At 54.7% G+C, this 19,158-nt stretch overlaps 1 protein-coding gene across 2 annotated transcripts in view; it reads left to right on the top strand.

Annotated features, from left to right (window-relative positions):
• PPP2R2C (protein phosphatase 2, regulatory subunit B, gamma) overlaps nt 1–19,158 on the top strand; it is a 139,896-nt gene that overhangs the window by 68,481 nt on the left and 52,257 nt on the right. The window contains exon 1 of one of the 2 annotated variants that reach the window (XM_012665113.1): nt 18,695–18,780. The exons of the other annotated variant lie outside the window; for it this stretch is intronic. Within the exon in view, the coding sequence (XP_012520567.1) occupies nt 18,711–18,780 (70 nt within the window). The 5' untranslated portion in view covers nt 18,695–18,710. Of the gene's footprint in view, nt 1–18,694; nt 18,781–19,158 lie in introns of those variants that run through there. 2 annotated transcript variants of the gene reach the window in all.

Here is a 19,158-nt window from a genome sequence, read left to right as displayed (position 1 = left end):
CTCTGCCCTTCCTGGGCCCGCCCCGACCCCTAATGCCACATCTAAATGGCCCTCACTCTGCCCTTCCTGGGCCCGCCCCGACCCCTAATGCCACCTCTAAACGGCCCTCACTCTGCCTTTCCTCAGAATGTCCTGTAAGGGGCTCTGTCCGTGGAGCGGGGCAGCCTCGGGCCTCCCCCAGGGTCAACTCAGGCCGCCCACGCCGGCTTCTGGCTCCCATCGGCCCCTGGCAGTGGCGTGCACCTGGGAGAGTGAGGCGATTGTTAATTTGTTCAACACGCAGTTCATGAAGTCTCCCACGTGCCGGCTGATGCATTTCTCAGGCCAAGGTGGGGGTGGATCCGACTGCCTTGGACAAACCTGGATCAGTTTGCATCTTGATGAACGATCTTAGTTGATGAAAAATGCACCAAATGATTATTTCCCTTAATGTGATTGCTGGGTGGTCGACTCAACTGCCTTTAGGGGATTAAATCGGCAGTTTGCTGGAGGCTTCAGACGAGGGCAGGTAGCTGCTGCCGACGCTTCTTTTCCCCCTTTCCCCTTTCCTGCAAACAAAGACTTTTTAAAACTTTATTAAGTGCAATAAAGTGCATCCAATTAAAGTGTAGAGGTCCACAGTCTTGACAGCGGCATGCACCAGGGAAATCACCACCATCGGCGAGGTTCAGGGCATTGTCATCACCCCTAAAAGTTTCCTTGACCCCGTGCGGTCCCTTCCTGGCTCTGCCTGTACTCCGGGAAACCACCGATTTGCCTTCTGTCACTGCAATAGTTCGTACTTTCCAGAATTCCATGCGTTTTTGGTCTGGCGCCTTCCACACAGCATCGCTGTCGGAGCTCGGTCCCTGCAGAGCATCAGCGGTTGGTTCCTCTGCGTTGTTGCTAAGTCTGTTCCAGCGCACGGACGTGCCGTGGTTTGTTTACGCGTTCACCTGTCGATGGGCATTCGGATTATTTCCAGTTCTGAGCTGCTGTGGACGGAGCTGCTGTGAACACGTCTGTCCGAGTCTGTGTGTTCGTGAGCTTTCACTGCTCTCGGCTGAGAGGAGGGGTTGGGTCTCGTGGTTGGCGTGTGCTTGTTTTAGCTCCTCAAGAAGCTGCCGAGCTGTTTCCAAAGGGCTCTGCCACTGCGCATTCCCGGTTCTGTTTGCTACGTATCCTCGTCACATTTTTGCCATTCTGCTGGGCGTGTGCTGGTGTCTCACTGTGATTGTAATTTGCACTCCCCCAATGACTACCTATTCAAGTGTCTTTTCATGTGTTTACTGGCCATTCCTGCATTTTGGTTTGGGAGGTGCCTGTTCACATCTCTTGCCCACTACTGATCAGGTCGTTAGTGTTCTTATTATTGAGCTGTGAGAGGTCTTTGCACATTTTGGATACAAGTGGTTTATTAGGCACATGTGCTGGGAATATTTTCCCTCATTCCATACCTTGCCTTTTTGTTTTCACAACAGTTTCTTTCAAAGAGCAAAAGTTTTAAATTTTTTTTTTTTTTTTGAGACAGAGTCTTGCTCTGTTGCTCAGAGCTAGAGTGCCGTGGCGTCAGCTCAGCTCAGCTCACAGCAACCTCAAACTCCTGGGCTCAAGTGATCCTCCTGCCTCAGCCTCCCGAGTAGCTGGGACTACAGGCATGCGCCACTATGCCCGGCTAGTTTTTTCTATATATTTTTAGTTGTCCGATTAATTTCTTTCTAATTTTAGTAGAGGCGGGGGTCTCACTCTTGCTCAGGCTGGTCTCGAACTGCTGACGTTGAGCGATTTACCCGCCTCGGCCTCCCAGAGTGCTAGGATTACAGGCATGAGCCACCGCGCCCGGCCTAGTTTTAAATTTTTGTAAAGTACAGTTTGTCCATTTTTTCTTTTGTTGTTCATGTTTTTTGTGTCTTGTCTAAGAAGTCAAAGTTGCAAAGATTTTTCTCCTATTTTCTTCTGGAATTTTCCTAGTTTTAGCTTTTATGTTTAGGCAGATGACTCATTTCAACGTAATTTGTATGTGATATGAGGTAAGGACGGATGGCCATCTTTTCCCACACGGGTGTTCATTTATTGAGAAGATCATCGCTTCCTCATTGAATCGCCTGGTGCCTTCGACGTCACTCGACCGTGGGTTTGAGGGTCTAGTTCTGGATTCTCTGTTGTGTTGTGTTAGCCAATGTCTGTCCTCTGATAATACCACACTGGCTTTGTTACTGTAACTTTATAGTAAGTCTTAAAATCAAGTTGGGTAAGTCTTTCAACTGTGTTCTTTTTTTTGGTGGAGTTGTTCTGGCTATTCCAGGTCCTGTTCTAACAGGAACACATATTCACTCACTTAATCCTTACAACCCTTAGAGGCAAGCGTGAGCATTAAGCCCGTTTTACAGATAAGGAAACTGAGTTCAGAGGAATAAATAACTTTCCCAGGTAATGAAGAGGGGAAGTGAATGCTGCACCAGGCAGGTCTGGCTGCAGCACCTGCTCTTAAGCACCAGGCTGTCCCGCCCCCTCTCTGGGTGCCACCCACTCCTGGCACAGACCTTTACCCCAGACTCTGTGAGGCTGAAATGCATTTACTGGTTTCCTTGTTGTCTCCCTCTGAGGCATGGGGCCCATGAAGGCAGAAGGGTCCGGGTTGCCCCCTGCTCAGGGTCCAGCTGGGAACTGCTGGGCTGGTGAGGAAGAGGAGGCAGAATCCTACGGCCTGAGCTGGCAGAGGGGCCTGGGGAAGGCTGTGGCTCTCCTAGGGACACTTGGGTCACTAGCATAGGGTCCCACCTCGGGGCTGGGCCTGCATTGCCCCCTCCGGGCCGGCACCGAGCGGGCTGGGCAGGCGGTGGCCTCTGGAAGCTGCAGGAACAGGCGTCCCTCCCAGAGGGGCAGACGGGAGGGTGCAGGATCCGCATTTGCGTCTCCTGCAGCTCCACTTCTTCCTTCACAAACCAGGGCGGCCACGGAAAACGAGGTCATGAGGGACCACGGAGGCCGGCTCAGTTCCCCTGGCCCGCACCTGGCTGGCAGGCGGCACAGCGCTGGGAACTCCATCCTGACGCTTCTTCCCAGGCAGTGACGTCTGTTTATCAAGCCAGGCTTCCCCGGCCTGGGGAGATTCCCCGCTCACCGTGCGGGTCTGGCCGAGCTCCCGTCCTGGCGTCTGCAGCACTGGGCTACGTGGGTGGGGGTCTCGTGTAACAAGGGTCCTGTGGATGGAGAGGTGGCTTTCCAGGGGCTGCGCTGCCCTCGAGGGGTGCTAGTGGGCTCCGGAAGAGCCTGAACTCAGAGGTTGAACATTGGGATTTAGACCCTGACTTAAGGATTCCTGCCGGTATGGGCTTGGGTGACTCGCCTGGCCCAGGGTGAGCCAGAGCTGGCTTGTGCCAGCACGTGGGAGCCAATCGTTAAATTTTTAGGAATTTTTTGAGCCAATTGTTAAACCATGGGTAGCTTGGAGTCAGCCCTGGCATGGATTTTTATACCATGGACTGGATAAATGCTACAAATTAGGGCCCCTCTACCCGCTCCCACTCTCACCCCCACCCCAAGACCCAGTTGTTGACTGTGCCTCAGCATACCAGTGGCTCTGCCTCCTGGAGCCTCAGTTTCCCCATCTGTAAGTGTGGGACAGTAATGCTCATCCCTAAGGGGTTGCCCTTAAATGATGTCATAGGTGTGAAACGCTTGTATGTGATTTGAGCACAACACTAGGTGTGAGGGTGCTCACTACTCTGCCGTCGCCACTGTCATCCACGTAGTGGAACCTGAGTAATGTGCTGGGCTTGGAAGTTTGTGTCTCCAGGAAAAGCTGGGGGAGAGGAGCCTGAGAACTCGTGGGCAGCAGTTGGGGCAGGGAGGGCTCCATACCTACAGTCTCTGCCAGCCCTGCTTAGGCGTGCCTCAGTTTGCTCATCTTTATAATGGGCGCAGTGATCCTCAAGCAGGAAGAGGTGTGCTGTGGTCAGGGGTGCAGGCCACGAGGTACAAGATGCGGCCTGAGGAGACTGCAGCGCCGTCGGTCTCCACAGCTCCACGGCTGTCCTGAGGTGTAGGGACCTGGACCGGCCTGACCCACACTTCACAGCATCGGGAGCACAGCCCTGCAGTCCTCCAGGCGTGGGGAAGCCATGGTTTCCGCACGTGGAAAACGGCAGAATGCCACACACCTCCTAGGGACATGCAAAGGTTAACGTGCACTATGTGTGAGGCTTCTGCGGGTGCGTCCGCCCGGTGACCCGCCATGGTGGCTGGTGTGTAACCAGGATAGGGACATCTCCAAAGCCACTTCCTCGTTTGCTGCCTGGTGGCCCAAGCAGGGTGCCAAGTCGGGCCTGAGGCCCGGAGGGGGCGCCCAGGGAGGCTGGGACTCATTCTGACACAAGGCGGGGAGGCTGGTGACCACAAGGATACCCCTTGCTGGAAAAGAGGGTCCTCTGGAGAGCAGCAGCATCACAGGCAGAAAGGCACCACGTTGCAGGTGCGGAAGCCGCTGAGCTGCTGGGGGCCACGCAGCCAGTGCGGAGCTGGAGGTGGCCCCACTGTCCGAGCGTCCGCCCACTCTCAGCCCTCGGCACACCGCGGGCCTCCCTGAGGACAGGGGCTGTAACTGTTGTTCCGGTTTTTGCTCTGCTCTGCCTGCGCCCCACCCTGCACCTTAACAGGAATGGACTGTCACCCAGAGGCTGGGACAGGGGCCTGTCAACAAGGAGAGAGCAGAAAGGATCGGAAACCAGCTTCATCCTGTGCAATGTGTACTTCTTGCTCTGGTTATTTGAGTACGTGCCCCTCGCTGGTCAGACGGATCTGGGAGGGCCTGGACATGCCCACCTGGCCCTTTTCTAGATTCCTGTTGCCTAGCATAAGGTCTGGCACTCGGTAGGTGCTCAGTAAATACTTCTTGGATAAATAAATGGCCTCCTTTGGGGAAATGAAAGATGCCAGGCTGGCTACAGGGAAGGGGAGTGCTGGGGATGGTGAGTGAGAGGTGGGCCAGGCAGGTGAGGCCTTTATTTGAAGGGCAATGGGGAGCCATGGAAGGCTTTAGGGAGGGTTGTATGATGAGGTTTTAGCTTCAGAAAAGTCCCTCTGGCTGCTGGGTGGGCGGGGCCTAGATGAAGACCAGAAGCCCAAATAGCAGGCGCTGCAGTCTTCCAGGTGAGGAGAGACGATGACCCAGGCCAGGGCAGGGGTGGGACAGTGGGTGGAGGGGCTGGGCTGGCTCTGCCAACGGTGACCTCAGCACCCCAGTGCAGGGAAATAAGGCCAGAGACGAGGCAGCCGAGAGCCTGAGCCCTGCCTGGAGCAGCTGGCCCGGGGGGTCTGATGGACGCGCTGATGTGATGGGACCTGAGAGGTGTTCTTGCCACCGGGCCCGTTTAGGCGTGACTTGCCCGCCTGCCGGCTGGGGTCTAAAGAACTGGCTGCAGTCTGAGCAGAGGGGACAGGGCCTGTGGGACCCCAGGTGCTGAGAGGACAGAAGCCAGCCCAGGCCAGCTGGGCCGGCCAGACACAGCGATCTGCGTGGATCAGCACCAGGCCCCTCCTCCTCTCCTGGCGGGCACAGCGGGCTGCAGTTGCAGAGCCCTCTGGCAGCGGTGGCTCTTGTGACCATTTTGCAAATGGGAAAACTGAGACTCGGGGATAAAACGACTTGCCAGGACAGGTGACATTCGAAGCCTGGTCCCCTTAGCAGCAAATTCACCGCGTCTCAAACCCGTTCTCTCTCTCTGTCTCTGCCATTTATTAATCTTTCTTTAAATATCGAGATGGTCCGTGATTTGGCTGTATACACAATATATGCTACTCATTGCAGCCAACTATTTTTAGCTGGTTCCAGACACTTCTATCTTTGTTGCCTGATTTAATCCTCACCACCAACCCTCCACCCGTGGTAGAGATTGGGAAACTGAGGCTCAGAGACTGGATGTAACTGGCTGAGAATCAGGCAGCCTCCCCAAGGCGTGGCCCTTTCGCTCCCAAGCCTGTCAGTGCTTTGCCCGTGGTTCTCGAACCGCAGCACACCACAGGAGAACCTGTGAACACGCAGATTCCAGGCCCCAGCGATTCTGGTCCAGTCAGTCTGGGCAGGGCCCTGGGAATCTTCACCTTAGGGAGAGAATCCCAGGTGCTTGTGGGGGCGCTTCCCAAGCCTGTGCTGCAAGAAAGCTTGCAGGAAGCAGGGGGTCTTCTTTCAGTCCCCTTCACCTTGATCCTGTCCCAAGGCCTGGCCTCAGGCCTCCTAGCCACCTTGGAAAGCCCAAGAGTCAAGGCCTAGAGTCAAACAGCAGCTTGACCGGATTCCACTGACCACAGGCGGATCCACAGCTCCGTCCACCCCCCCCAGCCCATCTGCCTCTGCGCCGGCCAGGCCCACAGACACTCTGCTAGGCGGGCCCCGTCTGGCCGGGCAGGGAGGAGCTGGCAGCCACAGCCCCTGCCTCCTTGTCCCCGGTGCCCTGTGGAGTGCCTGTGGACGGGGCAGTGCTGTCCCCAGCAGCGGAGCTCAGAGGGCCAGGGGCATTCATAGGCTCACGCCTCCCGGCCAGCTCTCTTCTGGGGACTGGATTTCTGCTTAAAGAGAAAGGGACCAGTCTTTAAAGACATCGTGGTTAGAATGGGATGTTATTTCGGCTGTACAAAGGAAGTACTGATAGGACCACAACGTGGATGAACCCTGAAAACCTTATGCTCAGGAAAGAGGGCAGACACAAAAGGCCACGTATCTTGTGATTCTGTTTATATAAAATGTCCAGAGTCGGCAAAATCCTTAGAGACGGAGAGTGGATTAGTGGTTTGCCAGGGCAGGGCAGGAGGGACGGGGAATGGCTGCGGTGGGTGCGGCGTGTCTTTGGGGGTGACGGGAAGTTCTGGAGTAGACAGTAGTGGTGTCCCACCGCATTGTGAATACTGCAAGCACCGACGTGCACACTGCGAGGTGGTGGATTCTGTGTTGTGTATATTATACCCCATCTTAAAAGACGCTGAAATAAAAACAACAAAATCGTTGTGATGCTGACACGGAACCAGAGTGAGGTGAGGCCCAGAGAGAGAAACCACGTCAGGCAGGTGAGCGGCGGGGAAGAGACAGGTTCCTTCCATCCCCTGCCCACGCTCCAGCATTTACTTGACAAACCTTTCCTGAGAGCCACTCATGGGTGAGGCCCTGGGCTGGGCAGAGGGTCTCTATGCCCACCCTTGCAAGAGCTCATCCATGGTAGAACATCACGCTAGCTCGCTTGGAGCAAAATCCCAAGGCCTTTCCCTGGCCTGCCAGATGCAGGGACGTGGCCCGGCCCGCCTCTGGGGCTCATGTCTTGCCCCATCACCTCATGCACACACCGGCCTCCTTGCTGGCCTGCAACAGATCAACCTACCTTGCCTCAAGGACTTTGGATGTGTTGTTCCCCCAGATACCTTCATGGCTGCCTCTTGGACATCCTTCAGGTCTCTGCTCAAGTGCCCTCCTCCAGGGAGTCCTCCAGGAAGTCCTCACTGACCTCCCCAACTAAAACACCCTCTGCCACCCTCCCATTCACATTGCTATACTATATTTTCCATCTACACTCTTACTTATGCCTCCAAAAATATATTTCCGTGAAAATTTGCTTATTGTCTGTGTTCCATTAGAGAGTGGGGAGCCTTCTGTGGGGAGTGTGCACTGCTGAATTCCCAGCATGTGCAACAGGGCTTGGGACACAGTAGGTGCTTAATTAATGTTTTTTTTCATTAAATTTTTCATTGTCTTAGAATAGACGTAACATAAAATTTACCATCTGAACCATTTTTAAGTGTGCAATTCAGTGGCATTAAGTACCTTCACGTTGCTGTGCAACTGTCACCATTTCCAGAACTTTCTCCTCGTCCCAAACATAAACTCTGTGCCCATTAAACATGCCCTCCCCATTCACTAATGTTTCTTGAATGAATAAGCGAATGACTGAGCAGATTTGCAGCGCGCCTGCGCGTGCTAGGTGATGCGCCGGTACTTTGCGACCCCTCAGGAGGTGTACGTTGCCATCTCTGTCTCGCAGGTGAACAAGTCAGCTCAGAAAGGTGGAGTGCTCTGTCCAGGGCCACACAGCTAGTAAGAGGGGGAATCGAATGCAGGTCTTTCCCCTTTTCCGGACAGTGACAGTTCAGTGGAGTGACTGCGTGTCGAGGACACAACCTCTGGCAGCTCCCGGCCTCCGGCCTCGCCCTTGGGCCTCCTCTGCCATCTCTCCTCCCCGGTCACTGTGTCAGCCAGACGTTCCCAGTGTCCTCAACTCTGGTGACCACACCGGTCGCAGGCACATTTCGGGACCACACTCCGAGGTTTTGGCACCCTTTCGCCTGGCGCTCGTGGGCGGGCGCCGGGATGATGGCATTCTGTCATGGAATTCTTTTCCCCAGCCATTAACATGAGTCAATAGCAGGCCCAATTTAAATGCTTATGTAACTTTCATCCACTAGCTCTCCTGCGTGGGTTTGCTTTCCCTCTATAGACCTAGATTGGGAGGGGTGTCGAGTCCAGGACTTGCCCGGCATGGCCTCGCCGGCTGTGGAGAGATTCAGGGAGGTGGCATGGGCAGGTTCCCAGGACAGTGCTGGCCCTCGTAGCTCCCGTGCCTGCCCCCACTCTCCTCTCGTCCTCTATACCGCAGGAGGAGGCGCGATTTTGTCACTCCTCTTTCATGGGTGAGAGCGAGGAGGCCCAGAAGTGGGGGGTGGCTTGCCCACGGTCACCAGCCACAAAGACGTGGGACCACATCCCACATGTGGGCTGGGACCCAGGCTGCGGTCTGATACCAGGGCAATGTCATCTTGCCCAGCCACAGTTCCCCTAGGGCGCATGTGAAATTCAAATGATTCTGCAGACCAGAAAATTACCTGGAAACTCTGCCCGATGCTTGCAAACAGGAGGAGGAGAATAAGAAGCTTGTCTGGGACGTCCTCCCCATCTGGCAGGGGGACTTTCCCTGCTCATGCGCCTCCATAAGTGCACTGACACCACCGATGATCCATCAGGCTTCAGAGCTCAGGGCGGAGGGGGCCCATGGGCAAGCCCAGCCTGGTCCTTCTGATGCGACTGCTGCATCTAGCAGTGTTGTCAGAGGTCTGACATCTCCCACCTGTGGGCGACTGGGGCTGGACACACCCTTCCTGCCCTCACTTGAAAACTCTGGCCCCTAACAGGCAGAGCCTGGGCGGGGTCCTCTAGGCTGCAGGGGTGGGACAGGTGGCAGCTGGTGCCCACTCCACGAGACCCCCCCAAAACAACCTCCCACCAGCCCCATCAGTTTTTCCTCCAGCCAGGGGACCCCAGCATACCTCAGGGAGGCCTTCTGCCCTGGCGTGGCCACAGTGTCCCCTGCTCTCCCCAACACATCTCTGGCCATAGGCCTGGAGCTGCCCCCATCACAGGTTCAGGCTGTAGGAGGGAATTTCTCAGCAGGCCTGCTCAGGGGGTGGCGTTATGAAATGTGGGGGTTATGCAGCAGAGGTGAAGCTCAGTAATAACGTGACCACAGCTCCCAGATGGTGCCAGGAACCACAGTGAAACAAGTGCTCCCAGGCACAGTGGACTGCCGGGATCTCAGCACGCCCGTGGTCTGTCTCCCACTTTCAGAAGACCCTCATCAGACAGATCCCCTTTCCCGGCCCTGGGTGAGGTCCCCGCCCTTCTGATCATGCATGGAGAGCTCAGCAACATCTTGTCATGTATTCAGTAATGACGTCCAGACCTGGTGACAGTCAGCCTCTGACCAGACTTGGCATTTGCCCCCTGGGCACCCCAGGACCTGCTCCATGCCAGAGGGCGGCTGTGGGGAAGGGGCCACCTCCAGGCAGCTTCAGCCCCTGCACTCTCACTGGCTGGGCAGGGAGCCAGAGTGGGCCGCCTCCCACTTTTGGTGGCTTTGCCCGCTCCGGGTGGGCCTGGCAGGTGGAGACAGCTGCCCATACCTGTCCTAGGTCCTTCACAGGGTGGTTTGGAATTTCCTGCAGAGCCACCTTTGACAGCTCTTATCTATGGAGGCCCAGCTGCATGGCCAGTGGCCAGTGGCCGCTTGTGGCTTTCCTTGATCCCTGGGCACCGTGCCGCCCCGCCTCCCTCTGCTGTGTCCTCCTTGCTCCTCCAGACAGCCAGCACACAGACCTGAGATGACCCCAGGAAGCACACAGAGGGGAAAGCCTCATTCCCGGCAGAGCCAGACCCGGGCCCCTCTGCTCTGGGTCTTAGGCCGGGTCTCCCCGCTTCAGGAAGCAGTTCGGGGCTCTCTGCAGGTGTCCCTCAAAAGAGGTGGGTGGGGACTCTCAGCTTAGCACCCGCTTCTCCTTCCCCAGCTCCCCAACCCTCCCTCCACCTCTGACCCTGTTAAATGTCTTGAAAAGAACCAGGCCTGGGGGCCAAGTTCAAGGACACAGGAGCCAGCCTGCCTGGGAATAAATCTCCACTCTGCACTCACTTGCTGGGCTGCTTTGGGCAAGTTACTTAGCCTTTCTGTGCCAGCTTCTTCCTCTGTAGAATGGGGGTAATAAAAACACTACAGCAGCAACTGGAGTTGCTAAAAGGATTGGATAATAGGGCGAAGTGCCAGAACAGGGCCAGGCTCCTAGGACATGCCAGGAGGGTTAACTGCTGTAACCTGCTCTGGTCCGGGGGTTCAAAGCCATGAAGGAGGTCCTCAGGCCACCTCCATTCCAGTCCTGATTCCTAATCTGCCATCCGCCCCCCTTCTTCCCAGCTCTACTCCAGTGCTGTTTCGGGGAGGCCCTCTCAGATCCCACCCTGCCCTGCCAGGCCGCCTCACCTGCCATGTGTCTCCCTGGTCCTGGAGCACCCCCTGAGGGCAAGCCGGCCTCCCTCATCTCCTTATGCCAGGGTGGGCCAAGCTCCTCCTCCTGTAGAGCCCAGAGAAGATGCCAGGTGCCGACGCCTGTAGAGCCCCTCCCTCTTCCCAGCCCTCTATTCGGCAGCAGGGGGACACCTTCCTCCCCACCTCCGTCCTTACTGGCCCTGAGACCTCTGACAACACTGCTAGATGCAACAGTCGCCTCGGAAGGACCAGGCTGGGCTCGCCCACGGGCCCCCTCCGCCCTGAGCTCTGACGCCTGATGGATCATCAGTGGGATCAGTGCACTTATGGAGGCGCATGAGCAGGGAAAGTCCCCCTGCCAGATGGGGAGGACGTCCCAGATGAGCTTCTTAATCTCCTCCTCCTGTTTGCAAGCATCGGGCAGAGTTTCCAGGTAATTTTCTGGTCTGCAGAATCCTTTGAATTTCACATGCGCCCTAGAACTGTGGCTGGGCAGGGATGACATTGCCCCTTTTATGCGTGAGACAGTCAGGGCTCAGAGAGGATCACACACCTAGAAAGTGATGGAGCTGGGACTGGGATACCATCACCTTGATGAAAGCCATGGGGGCATCTTCAAGACCCAGGGCAGAGCCTCCCCCCGTGGCACCGTGCAGAAGAAACCCAGCAAGAGCCACAGGCCAGGGTATAGCCGTTTCTCAAGGGCTGGTGCCGGCACACCCTGTTTCGGCTCTATGTCAGTTTCCTGGGGCGGCCGTGACAAGGTATCACAAACTGGGTGGCTTAAAACACCTAAATTTAATCTCTCACAGTTTCGGACTAGAAATCTGAAGCCAAGGTGTTGGCAGGGCCCTGCTCCCTCCAACGGCTCCAGGGAAGAATCGGTCCGGGCCTCTTTCCGGCTCCGGGTGGTCAAGGCGAGCCCTGGAACCCTTGGCTTGCCGGTGCCTCGCTCCAGCCGGCCTCCGTCATCCTGTGGCCTTCTCCCCGTGTCTGTGTGTCACTGTGTCTTCACATGGCCTTCTTGTCAGAACACCAGTCACTGGGCTTAGGGCCCACTGTATCCGGTATGGCCTCATCTTAACTTGGTCATCCGCAAAGACCCTATTTCCAAATAAGTTCATTCGTAGGTACCGGGGCTTAGGACGTCAGTGTATCTTTTTGGGGAGCGCAGCTCAACCCACCATACCATCTTTGACTGCCTATCTCTGGCTCTGGCATGCAGGGACCTGTCACTGGGATGGTCACTTGGGACACCATCTCTCACTCCTCCAGGCGGCCACTGCTAGGTCTGCTGTGCCTGGCACCAGGGTGGCGGCTCACGCCCCTTGTCTGGCGATCCCTATGCGCCTTCAAGGTGCCTCTTCCAATGCTGCCTCTCCATTCAGGGGCTGCCCCAGAGCTGTACAAGAAGGAAGGCAGGGCCTCCCGGGGGAGGGACAGCGTGGGTTTTCACGGGCTATCTCGTCACCCACACGGAGTGACTTGCAGACCCCATGCAGTGGCTGACCTGGGACCCTGAGCCCAAGGATCAGTGGCATGTCAGGGCCCTGCAGTATGAGGCAGGGGCATGCGTGCCAGGAGCACAGTGCAAAGGCTCTGCCACATTGTGTGACTTGGGGGAGTTGGACCAGTTTTCCTCATCTGTAAATAGTGGTATCGGACAGCAGGTGTTTTCTGAGATCAGAGCACTGGCCCACGGAGAGCTTTACCTGAGATGCCTTTATTTGCCCTTCATTCTTGAAGAATATTTCCACTGAATTTAGAATTCTGGGTTTACGGTTTTGTTTTTTTGGGGGGGAGGGGACAGTGTCTTGCTCTGTTGTCCGGGCTAGAGTGCCCTGGCGTCAGCCTAGCTCACAGCAACCTCAAACTCCTGGGCTCAGGTGATCCTCCTGCCTCAGCCTCCCACGTAGCTGGGAATACAGGCATGCGCCACCATGCCCGGCTAATTTTTTCTATATATTTTAGTTGTCCAGCCAATTTCTTTCTATTTTTTTTTTAGTAGAGATGGGGTCTTGCTCATGCTCAGACTGGTCTCCAACTCCTGAGCTCAAACGATCCACCCACCTCGGCCTCCCAGAGTGCTAGGATTACAGGCGTGAGCCACCGCGCCCGGCCTTCTTTCGGCACTTTGAAAGAGTCTTTTGGACTCCGTTATTTCTGCTGGGAAGTCGGCTGTTGTCTGCATCACGGTGCCTCTGAATTATATGTTGCTTTTATTCTAGCTGCTTAGAACATTTTCTTGCTATTTCAGTTTTCTACAGTTTGCAGTTTGACCATGATGTACCTGGGTGTAGTTTTCTTTGTGTCTCTCTTGCTTGGAGTCAGCTAAGCTGCTTAAGTTTGTAAATTGATGTCTTTTACCAAATTGGGAGATTTTTCAGTCATTATTTCTTCAAGTTTTCCTTTGAGTGTGTTCTCTCCTCTCCCCTCTGCACCTTCAGTCGTGTGTAGACCTTTTCGTATTACCACACAGATCCTTGAGATCTGTTCTTTTTCTTTAAAAAAATATTTTCTCTATTCTTCAGATAATTTCTGTTGAAGGTTATCTTCAAATTCATTAACTCTTCTGTTATCTCAAATTTTCTGTTAAGCGATTCATTGATTTTTCTGTTTCAGATATTTTGTTTTTCAATTATAGAATTTCCAATTAGTTCTTTTTCTAATGCTTTCTATTTCTCTATTGAGGTTTCCTTTTCTTAGTAGGAACAAATTTTCTTTACATCTTTTACCACAGTTGTAACAGCCACTTTAAAAATCTCCATTTGCTAACCCCAGTACAAGGACACGTCAGGGTCAGTTTCTGTCGCCTACCTTTTACATCAAGTGCAGGTGATGCTTTCCTGTTTCTTGGTGTATCTTCATAAAAGTTCAGATCACATCCTGGGTGTTGGGGATGACAGCGTGACGGCGAGACTGGATTTTCATGGCTTTCCTCCGGAGAGCATTTCTGTTTCGTTTTGGGTTGGAAGCAGCTGCTTGGCTGAGCTTGGCTGTAAACTCCCTGCAGTGGCGACAGCAGCAGAGGCCTCGGCCGGGCTGCGGCTGCCGGGTCTGTCCTGTGCGTCCGTGGTTTGGGGTCAGGCTGAGGTGCGGCAGTTTCTGTGCCACTTTTGGGGATCCCTGTCTGCGGCGCTCTTCCTCCCAGGACTTGCTCTCGCCCTTTTCCATCCACCGAGATTTCCTCAGACTCCGTTTTGTGGTTTATCAGGCCAGGGAGACTCGCTGTCTGCTGGGTTCTGGCAGCCACATGACACAGGCTGGGACTTGTGTTCAGGCCGACCACGAAGCCTGGAAACCCCCGTGCCCTCTTCTACTGCGTGCCAAGCCCTGCGGGGCCTGTCTGTGTCTCCTCACCCTCCAGCGCCTTCAGACGGTTTCGTTTGTTGTTGTGTTGTCGAGGGTTTACATTCTGCGGTTGTTACTTGTGAGAGAATTGCTCCGACGGGCTCCTAGGCTATCACGGGAAGTGTGTAGAGCAGGGCCCAGCAGCGTGAGCGCTGCGGAACCGGAGTTACTGTGATTGACCACAGTGCTGTGCTGCCTTCTCTGGCCAAGGCTAGAGGCAACATGGACATGGGCAACGCCATGTAGCAAGTGCTCAGTACCCTGTGAAGGGCACGCAACGGCCTCAAGACCATAGTTGTAGGGGAGACCACTGAAGTAGGGTGAAGGGAAAGGGGCAGTCCAGGAAAGCTTCCTGGAGAAGGTGGTATTGGGGCTGGAGATGTGTCGAACATTCCAAGATGAGAGGATGGACTTTATCCACAGGAGTGGCTGCCAAAACAACTGATTTTATGGTTTTACTGATGGGAACTTATGGCTCTGAGGGGAGACAACTTCTTCTAAGGCAAACCCTGGAGACACTTACTGTAAAAATGAGTAGATGTTAAACATCCACTAGCGCCAGGTGCAGAGGCTTGAGCCTGTAGTCCCAGCTACTCAGGAGGCTGAGGCAAGAGGATTGCTTGAGGCCAGGAGTTGGAGGCTGCGGTGAACTGTGATCGTGCCACTGCACTCTAGCCTGGGCAACAGAGTGAGACCCCATCTCTAAGAAAAAATTTAAATGAAAAAAAGTTTTAAAAAGCATCTACTCACCCTTTCCTGGGCCTAAGGAAGCAATGCCTGGCCTGGATAAGAAGGGATTTGAAGTCTAGTGGTGGTTGTATAAATATTTGCAGATCAAGACTAGAGGGGCTGGTGGTCAGGACAGTACACTGAGGCCGGGCCACAGATCTGTCTCGCACACTTCTGAGCTGGCTGTGCCAATTCTGTTGAGGCCAGAAGCAAAAGTGGCAAAGCACTGTGGCTTTCTGTCCAGTGAGTGTTGGTAGTCCGTCTGTCCTCAGAGTCCCGGTCTTCACCCTCTCACCTCTATGTCTCACTTGAGCCTCTAATCCTAGAAAAACTCCACCACGAGCGTGCTACAGATGACAAAATTGAGGCTCAGAGAAGTTGCACAATTTACCCAAGGCCACACAACGGGGTCCTTGGAGCCAAGACTCCTACCAGAACTTCTGACTGTCTGCAAAGAGGTCGTTCTCCCGAGGAGAGAGCCTCCCTCTCTTCAGCTGCCACCAATAGTCATATCCCCACCAGGGGCTGGCGTGAGGTTCAGAGGAAGCAGTGGATATAAATGGCATATAAATTGTCAATTTCCCACAGACATTAGTGTCTGTTACTGTGGTAACCACTGGCATTTGTGGATTGCATTTGCTCTGGATAGCAATGGTTATGTTGGCATTTTAATTTAATAGCATTGTTATTTTCCCATCACATAATATACATCATGCATATGTCCAAACTCGTCACATTGTATATGTTAAATATGTACAGTTTTTGCATATAGATTGTACCCCCATAAAGCTATTAAAAATAATATACCTTCATTTCAGAAAATACAGAAAACATAGAAAATAGAAAGAAGACTAAAAATTACTTTATTTCAACCACCCTAAAGCAAGCTCTGTTAACATTTTGGAGAATGCTTTTCCAGCTGTTTTCTTCCTCTCTGCCCAGTTTGTTTGCTTATCTAACATGGCTAGGATCCCTGGTCTATATAACTGAAAACATTTGATGCACACTTTTATAGCCCGTTCTTTCTTCCTTGGGGGTTTTAATACTACATAGCAAGAGCCAGAGTCACCTCTGACCCCAGCTCAGCTGTGTTGTGGCTGTGGCTTCAGCCCAGAGGTGTGTGGGTGTCCCTGGACCAGGGTGGCCTGCCCCGTGGAGGGACAGTGTCAGGACAGCCAGGACATGGCCCCATTCCCGAGTCTGTGCCCAGGGGGCACTTGCATGTTCCCATAGAGCAGCTTTCCTTGTCTTGTCTTTTTCAATGAAATGAAGGTGCGTCTGTCCTGGGGTTGGATGTGTCCAGCCCACTGTCCTGCTCCTACCCAGCCTCAATCTCTCCTCCGTGCTGTCCAAGCTGGCATGTACCCGCGGGCGCCGATGCCAGGTCAGGAGCGGCCTCTAAAAGGCCTGGACTGGGAACAAGAACAGGCAGTTACTGGATCGATACCTGTGGTGTGCCTACTGCATGCAGCACCGTTTGGGGCCTTGTGAGTACAGCCACGAATCCACAAGACCGAGACCTCGTCCCTTGTGGAGTGTGCTTTCTGGCCAGGGGAGAGAGCCAACCGATGATAAAATCCCTATAGAGAAGCATCGTGGGTGATCAGGGGGCTCCGGATGGGGCGGCGGGGGTGCAGGTAGCAATTTCAACAAGTGGTCCAAGTCAGGCACGTTGGGAAGACTGCAGCTGAACAGAATTGAGAGAACAGGAGGCACTGTGCTGATATCCAGGGAAAATCACTCCAGGCCAAGAGAATGGGTCTTGGATCAGAAGGGAGCCAGGGCTCTTGAGAAGGGCCAAGGAGCCCTGGGTTTGGAGGGGAATACACGGGGTGGGAGGCACACGAGGCCATGGGAGGGGCAGAGGATATGAGTTTCCTTTTGCTGAGTTAGAAACACGAGACCTCGACCTCATGCATACGACAATAAACATTTTTTATCCCACATCGGCAGATTCTGTGGTCCAGGCTTGGCGGGGCTTGCCCGGCTCTGCGGGGCCCTGCTGGAGGCCGGACCTGGTTGGGGCAGCTTTACTTCCCTCTCTCCTCCTCCGCCCAGGGGACCAGTGGCTGGCCCGGGCAGGTCCTCCTCCTGGCGGTGGCAGAGGTGCAGGACGGCACACCCCAGCGCATCAGCCCCTTTCCAGTCTCTGCTTGCAGCTTGTCTAGTTGCCATCCTGCAGGCCACAGCAGATCACGGGGACAAGCCCAGAGTCAAGGTCAGGGGTGCCGGGGGCAGGTTACCCTGCCCAGGGTGGGAGGCATTGCTGAGCTTCATGGAGAGGACACAGGTGCGGGGAGGGGAGAAGGTTTGGCTGTGGACATGGTGTACCTCCGGGGACCGTCCGACTCTCCCACTCTTCTGAGACCTTCACTTTACTCTGGGTGTAACATGGGCAGCCGCTGGGGCTCTGAGCAGCGGAGTGAGCGATCGGTCCTGGGCGTTGCCAGCTCCCTCCTGCGTGCCTTGAGGCTGGAGTGCAGCAGCCCTGGGAGAAGGCAGGAGCCCTTAGGAGACTGGCGCGGTCACCAGGTGAGAGGGGAGAAGTGGCGGGCCTGCGCACCTGCTGTGAAGGCCAAGCCAGCGGGAGCGGACGTGTGGCGAGGAAGAGAGAGAGAGAGAGAGTCAGGGCGACTCCAGGGCTTGGGCCTGTGAAAAGAGAATCCCAAATGGAGATGTGATGTCGCAGGAGTCTGACAGGAGGTGGAGGGCATGAGGAGTCGCCCCCGTCACGTACACGATCATGTGCAACTTGACCTGTTGAACTGGCCAAATCGTAAAACCAGCTGCATTTGATTTGAACCGTTTATACTGGGCCTGATCACAAACTGGATTGAGCTGAACAGACATCCTAAGCCGCCAACCAGCCATCCTCGGCCGAGGGCTATGCTAAGCCCTCCAGGAGAGTGAACTCCCGGGGACCCTCACAGGGCCCTGCGCAGCCTCGCCCGGTGGAGCGAGTGGCCACTTGGGAGATCCTCGCCTCCGAATTGCAGTTCCTAAGACCCGGATTAAAACGCCTTTTCTTTCTTTTTTTTTTTTTCTGCTCTGAACTGTTGGTTTTATTTCCTATTCGTTGACAGGCCAAGCAGGTGAACCATGGAGCCCCCTTCGCCTGAGATGGGGGAAGTGGCAGAGGAGGGGGTTGAGGAGGAATCGGAATCCAGTTTTGGGGACCAGTGGGGGTTTTTGTGCAGAGTGACACACTAAGTCTCAGGACTGTAACCATCACCCTGGCCACTGTCAGAGTAGAGTGTGGGGCAGGGAGGCCCCAAGTGCCCTTCCTGGGACTGCTGGGGTGGTGGGCCTGGTGCTGGTCAGATCTGTGGTTTGTTTGAAAGTAGGTCCATTTGGCTGACGCTGGGATCAGAGGATTTAGAGGCTACAGAGTCCAGGCCAAGAATTTGAAGAATGACAGAGTTTCCATTCACAGGGCTGGCCCTGTTCCTCTACTCCTGCCACCCATTGCTGCTCGGGCATGTGGGGACCATGTTCTAGAACTTTCCATGTTTCAAGACATACTGGAAATGCAGATTTTTGTACAGGGAATCTTTCACTTTTCAAATACTAGAAATGCAAATTAAAAATAAAGATCATTTTGGGGCTCCAAGAAAAATTGGTGGTGGAACAGCGCTCAGGCCTTGGGTCAGTGAGCTGTCCTTCCGAGCAGGCTCAGCCCGTAGGAAGGCTGGATTTCCTTCTCCCAGGCCAGCTCCTGTCTTGGCCCTGCTCTCCCCTCCCCCAAGGGATGGCCCCCTGGAATGTACGGGTCAGTCATCTCTGTGACTCATAGGACCTGAGAATGTCGGGGGAAGGAGAGTTCTTCTTGTTCCCAGATGCAAACACTGGGGCCTGGAGATGGGGCTGTCATTTCTCTCCAAACACTTTCCCATGCAGGAGGGCCAACCCCAGGTGCAAGAGACTCCAGGTATTGGGGTGACCCCATGAGGAAAAGTCCCCGAGTACCTTAAGGAAACATGATTGAGAAGAAGGACAGGGAGATCAGGTGCCAGGAGTGTGCAGGGCTGAGCTCAGCTTCTAGAAGCACAGATTGGGGCGAGATCCTTGAGGCCTGCCTGGAGGTGGGGCACAAAGCCGGGCTCTGAAGGGGAGGGGAGAGTTGACCCCCAGCCTTAGTGTGTGAAGCCCTGAGAGGCTTGTTTGTCTCCAGAGATGCTGGGAAGCACTGGCCTGTCTGAGGTTGTTGGAGCACAGGGGCCTGGTGGCGGGTTGAGACAGGAGGGACAGGCCGGGTCTAGGTGGCTTCAGGTGCCATCTCCAGTCCCCACGGAACACCCAGTTACTA

This window comes from Propithecus coquereli, unplaced genomic scaffold, assembly GCF_000956105.1.
Source record: "Propithecus coquereli isolate 6110/MARCELLA unplaced genomic scaffold, Pcoq_1.0 Scaffold962, whole genome shotgun sequence".
NCBI classification, from domain to species: Eukaryota; Metazoa; Chordata; class Mammalia; order Primates; family Indriidae; genus Propithecus; species Propithecus coquereli.
The sequence above is the reverse complement of the archived record's forward strand: the minus strand, read 5'-3'. Positions and strand labels throughout refer to the sequence as shown.